Consider the following 6,005-nt stretch of genomic DNA (forward strand, 5'->3'; position numbering starts at 1 on the left):
AGATAACCAGTAGGCCTACATATATATATTCCTTAAATACTTGTCACATTAATTTCTGTTTGTTGTAGGCCTATATTTTTTTTTAGGAATTTCAAGTCTGAGCCATCAAAGTTATAAGATTAACTAAATTAATCAAATCTAAAATCTTTAAACAATTCTTCTTTTTAAACATATTTTCCTCTTAGGTCAAGTAAGGTTTCGGTTTCAGAATTCTAAAACTATTGTAGTATTTTAAGAATTTTGCAGTCCAGCAGAGGTTTCCATCAGTGTTTTATTTGATTCATAACAGCTAGGCCATATCCAAACCTGTGATGACACACCGTTTTGGGAAACTAACCACGCCCTCTCCTGATAGTCGTCCAGAAATCCTCTCTATAGATTCATATCTCTAGTCCAGCACTCTCTATTACAACGCGTCCTGAGGCATCGCCGCTCCGTCGCCATGAGTATTTACACTGAAGTGTCTGGGCCACTTACCCTGACAGCAGGTATGTCCAACTGGCCTTGCAGTAGCGAGGGGAGCTGTTCATCCTTGCTGTTAGCAGAGAGACAATCCCCCGATGACTCTGTGTTTACTTTTCTATTAATCTTCATTATAAGAGTGTGAGCACTGCATGCAAACTGGTTGTCCCTTCGTAATGGCCAAAGGTAATCCACAAACCAATAAAACCATTCACTTTGTTTTTAGTCCCAACAGTGTTATTTGTATTACTATGAAATCTAATTAAACTGGTAGGCTATTAAAGGAATAAAAAAAAAAAATAAAAATAAAAATAAAAAAAGGAAAAGTAAAATCAATATTTCTATTGTTATCCGTTAAGATTTCCCCCTGAATTTCAGTTAGCTAAAATGTCTGATTTCTACTGTGGTTTTTGTTGTTTGATGTTTTAAAAGTAACAGCAATAATCAAATAATCATGATAAGCCTATATGTTATCTCGTAATTTTTGATTTACGAGTTCATCAGTCTGCAGGTGCTTAGAACTTTTATATTTTACGCAAAATGTTATTCTTGCTCACCAACACGAAAATATGCGAAAGCTAAATGTGGCATTCTATCTTATAGAGGCGTTGAAAGTTATTGAACATTATTAAATACATAAAAAGAAACAATTTGGGGTTTTATAAGACCGGATTTTCAGAACTGTAATGCTCAGCTATACCAAAAAAAAAAAAAAAATAAAAAATAAAAAATAAGAAAAAAAATAAATAAATAAAAATAAGGGTCACAAGAAAAACTCAGGTATAATGCAATTACACTCAGACTGTAATATGCAATATTTGGTTGTCATGCAGCAGATTTGAGCCTGCTATTGGAGGAAGAAGAGGATGAGGAGAAAGAGGGAGGGAGATGCTTTGTTTATGTAGGAATTTATTTATTTTTCAGTGGCAACTGTATATGGTCATGTTTTTCTTGAAATTAATATAACCTAATTAATAAAAGTAGGCTATAGCTAGGCCTAGCTGAAATTATTTTGCTAGGTTTGACTGTCATGTAAGTCAAGGTTATTACGTGGAATGCACAAACTGTATAGCCTATCGTGTAAATAATATGTGAATATCATTTATTTCGTGTCTCTTTGTTTCTAATAAACGAATCTTTCTCTTTGGAATATTCCGGATTCAACTCAAGTTAAGCTGAATCAACAGCATGCCTGATTAATGTTAATTACCACAAAAATTAATTCTCGACTTGTCACCCTTTAAAAAAAAATCTGGGTAACAGTGAGACACTGTAAACGTTAAAATACTCACTGTTTCAAAATTATAGCCACAAGACCTAAACAATGTTATTTTTTATTATTTATGATTTTACAACTTTGTTGCCACGACGAGGTAACGCCGTAAATCCGTAAAAACCATGACTTAACAGCTCAAATAACTCACGAGTTTTAACAGAAAAAGCTATGTAAGTGCTTTTATAAAATTACAAGGTTCACATTTCTGCCTTTAAACCCTTCAAAAATTGGCCCCATTCACTTCCATTGAAAGTGCCTAACTGTACCACTTTTGTTTCTTTTATTTTTATTTTTATATTTAAGAAAAGGAGGGACGAGTCGAAATCATTATTATTATTATTATTATTGTTATTATTATTATTATTATTATTATTATTATTTTAGTAATCAGTATTATGCCATTGCCACAAATGTTGTCGATTGAGATTAATTTATTGAACCCAGAATATTCCTTGAGTGGCACTCAATGGAAGTAGGCCTATACGAGCGATCTGAGGCTCTCTTTAATGTACGAGCGTTTTTACTTATTACTTTAGATACAGATGCTTTTGAAAAACGTGTCGTAGAGGTTAAGCAGCTAATTTACGGGCCAGTAGGAGATACGGGTATCCCTGGCCATGATTTGTGTATATTTCTGTGAGGTGTTTTTTTTTTTTTTTTTAGCATGCTAAACTGACAATTGCTTTAAAAATGCGTAAGATCGTAAATGTTATAAATGTTTACATTAAATAACGCCAATTTGTTTCAAACTTAGGTAGGTCAGGGAGAAGGCTTTCCGTTAAATGTATTTTATAACTTTTGTAATGCATGAAGAATATACTAAAAACTGCCTAAAAAAATTAAAGTTAGTCAGTTCATGACTGCTCATGTGATCATTAGTCATTAGCTATACCAGACTGTTAAGAAAATAATAAGAATAATAATCTAATTTCTTTGTTAATATCTTACATTTAAAATATTTATTATAATGTAATGACGATTATTAACCGAGGAACTGCATGTTCACTGTTAATCATGACACTCTTTACTCCAATCGATTCCATTTATATATATATATATATATATATATATATATTAACTTTTGCAAGACATCGATTTCTACCAGTCTCTTTCTTCCTGTATAATTTAAAGTATAATTTTGAGTTCCAAATGGGAAAATGTATTTTCGTGTAGACTCTTATATCCATGTATCAAACTGTAAATATTTGAGCATGATGAGTTTAAAATAAAGTTTACTGTTTTATTTTTTTACAAGGTAGGTTTGCACAACATCACACATTGTCAGTTTTCGTAACATTCTTTGGTAGGCCTAATAAACGTTCATTACTAAGTGCAATGACTGAGAAAGCAAAAGTCTCTGAGTATGGATGCCAACATAAAGACCCACATAAATGTTCAGGGAATGTCTTCAAAAACCTGGTCTTACCACGCATTGCGTGGATAGGATGCGAATCTGTTATTCAGCATTATCGTGAGATGTCGGTGCTGTAATCTAGTCTGCTTTCAATGCACATCTTAATTTGTTCATCTGCTGTGAATTTATATGTATTCGTTATGGCATCATGGAAAGGTTGCTCGAAGAAATTCACAGAAGCTTATACTGAAAAGGTAGACTATACACAACCCTGCATATGTTTCGAATGATAAAAGTTACAGGCCTATAAAACATGGGTAACTGTCTGATAATTCTGTAAAGCTGTCATTTATGTACAGAGGGAAGGGTTGTAATGTCACTACCATGCGCGAATACCCTGCAAAGTCCCTTGACACGCTGACACGGGCGTCCCTTGTGTTGTCTGAGCTTGAGAATATGTTCCGAGGTTGTTCAGACTCATGCTCATCAGCGCATTGGTGGATGTGTTTGTCGGAAGAGGTGGAAGGCTTGGATACGTACAGCTGTATGGGTTTGTGTAAGCGGCATTATTATAAGATGAATAACCATTGTAACTGTATGGGCCAGGGTTCACAGCGTAGGAAGCGTTGTAACTCTGTGATCCCGCTAAACACGGTTTGCCATCCCGGACCAGCACCGGCACTGCCACTCTCCTGGGTGGCGGCGGATGGTGGTGTCCTGCCATTTCCAGTGTTTTGTCTTGACGCTGTCGCTTGCATTTGTATCTTCGGTTTTGAAACCAAATTTTGACCTGCGTCGATGTCAGTTTCAGGGTGTTAGCTAGATGTTCTCTCTCGGGAGCCGATAAATAGCGCTGCTGCTTGAAGCGCCGCTCCAGTTCGAAGACCTGCGCCTGGCTGAAGAGAACCCGCGGCTTCCGTCGCGTCCTCTGCCGCTGCGCCCGCTCCGTGTCCGAGTGCACATCACCATCACACTCGGGGGATCTGATGATCGCACCGCAGCTTTCTAAAAAACACAAAACACGAGAAAAACAAAAGTCACATATGCTGACTTGCAACTCTCACTTAAACATTTTATGCATTTGCATGCATGGAAAAAAATCACTGCACATTGCATGCAACTAATCCTAGACAGGCCTTTAGCCAAATGCGATAATAGCATTATATTTTAAATTAAAATTTTTTTTTAAATTTTTTATATATATATATATATATATAGGCCTGCAATCTAAAAATATACAGGGTGATTTCTGTCTTCTCTATTCAAAGTAAATTATTTGTCACTATCCCGAACATTAGAATTTGTTAGGCCTAATTTTAGGTGTGCGTGTCCACATCTAAAAGACCAGTGTTTCTGTTTGTCAACTTCTATATCATAAATCTGTATGATTTATGTAATATTTCATATTTATAGAAGCATTTAATATAATAAGAAATTCATAATTAGTTTTCTTTCGTTTTCTGTCACTACAACAGGCCTAATCTTTCTTTCTTTCACCGTCCAATATTCAGAGACACATGCAATTTGATGTTCTCTTCGGTTTCAAGTTTTAAAATCCAAATCACCCACTCGTTTCGTGGTCTTCAAGATCATCTTCAAGTTTGTCGACGTGTCCCAGTGCCGGATGGGAGAACATCGGAGGGGAAAGGCTGCTCTCCACTAAACTATCCTGCATGGAGAGCGAGTTCAGAAAAGACATCTTCTCCTCGCTGTCTGAGAAGCAGGGGCTGTCTCCACCTCCAAGAAAACAGGATGATGGTGCCTGAAATCTCTCCTGCAGTTCCGGATGCAGTTGCGCGTGGTGTTGCGCTGGATGCAAAGATTGAAATTGGCGAGATTGCTGCTCCAGTTTCAGTATATCCTTCACAGAAAACGGGGTTGAAGTAACCGGGCTCGGAAGCATCATCAGGCGCTGTTGGATGACATCTACAATATTATTCCTAAATCAACTGGAAGCCTCGAGAACTAAGCCCCGTTGAACAATTGTTTAGATAAGCAACAATTTTATGTAAACATACCTAAATGTGTCGATTAATCTCCCATTTTGTCATGGCTGGTTGATTTGCATGAAGAGAGGTGAGGACCGCCACTCGTCGGTGTGAAACCGTTGTGTGTTTTTCCTTGAGTCCGGCAGCACAAGGCAGTTCTTCTGGTGATGTCACATGACCGGGGCGGAATGTTACGATCCTTCCCACAATCCACAAAGGAAACACATATACAGTTTCATACCAGCATTAAAAAAGAGCCCCGATATCACACGATACTTTTTCAGTAGCGATGTTCGTTATATTGGTCTGATTAATTGTAAATGTAGCCTACCTGATGAGCAAAGGATACATTCATCCACAAAGAAGACTTTTTTAAAGTGTCATGCTTTAAAGCTTGTGTTCAATGCAATTCATCTGCCCAGAATATTAAAATCATTTTTCGAAAATATATGCGTTCTTGGTTGGCCTGAATATGTTTTTATTATTTTATTTTATTTTATTTTGTTTACCATGTAAACATATTTTAGATTTGTCGATTTGAGATTTAACTGCTATTATTCTGTTTAGAGCTGACCTGCACCACACGTTTATTTGCCAGAAGACAGCTGGAGTAAAAGCAGCAGCAAACTTTTGACAAAGCAAAACGTGGATTTAAACAACTTTTTAGAACACCCTTAGTGTGCGTTTCTTTGTGTATGTGTGTGTGTGTGTGTGTGTGTGTGTGTGTGCGCGCGCGCGTGTGTGTCTATGGATATATGAGGCTTTGATTAGTTTTCAAAATATATATATTTTAAATAGTTAAGAAAATCAATTTTAAAATCAATTTTACACGCTTCCTTCAGGCGATCAGACTTACTGTAAAAAAATAAATAATAATGAAGAAAAAATAATGAAAAAAGTTTCTGGGTATTCAAAAAAAAATTAT

General features: G+C 36.2%; 1 protein-coding gene across 1 annotated transcript; it reads right to left on the bottom strand.

Moving 5' to 3' along the window:
• Nucleotides 1–2,959: 2,959 nt before the first annotated feature.
• Nucleotides 2,960–5,224, bottom strand: LOC127414016 (homeobox protein Nkx-2.3-like). The gene is made up of 3 exons (XM_051651658.1): nucleotides 5,111–5,224; nucleotides 4,662–5,004; nucleotides 2,960–4,097 (listed from the first exon to the last, which is right to left on the bottom strand). Exons 2-3 carry the CDS (start codon nucleotides 4,996–4,998, stop codon nucleotides 3,472–3,474), a joined length of 963 nt encoding a protein of 320 aa, XP_051507618.1. The 5' UTR covers nucleotides 4,999–5,004; nucleotides 5,111–5,224; the 3' UTR covers nucleotides 2,960–3,471.
• Between the last annotated feature and the right edge of the window lie 781 nt (nucleotides 5,225–6,005).

Source organism: Myxocyprinus asiaticus, chromosome 23 (assembly GCF_019703515.2).
Source record: "Myxocyprinus asiaticus isolate MX2 ecotype Aquarium Trade chromosome 23, UBuf_Myxa_2, whole genome shotgun sequence".
NCBI lineage: Eukaryota > Metazoa > Chordata > Actinopteri > Cypriniformes > Catostomidae > Myxocyprinus > Myxocyprinus asiaticus.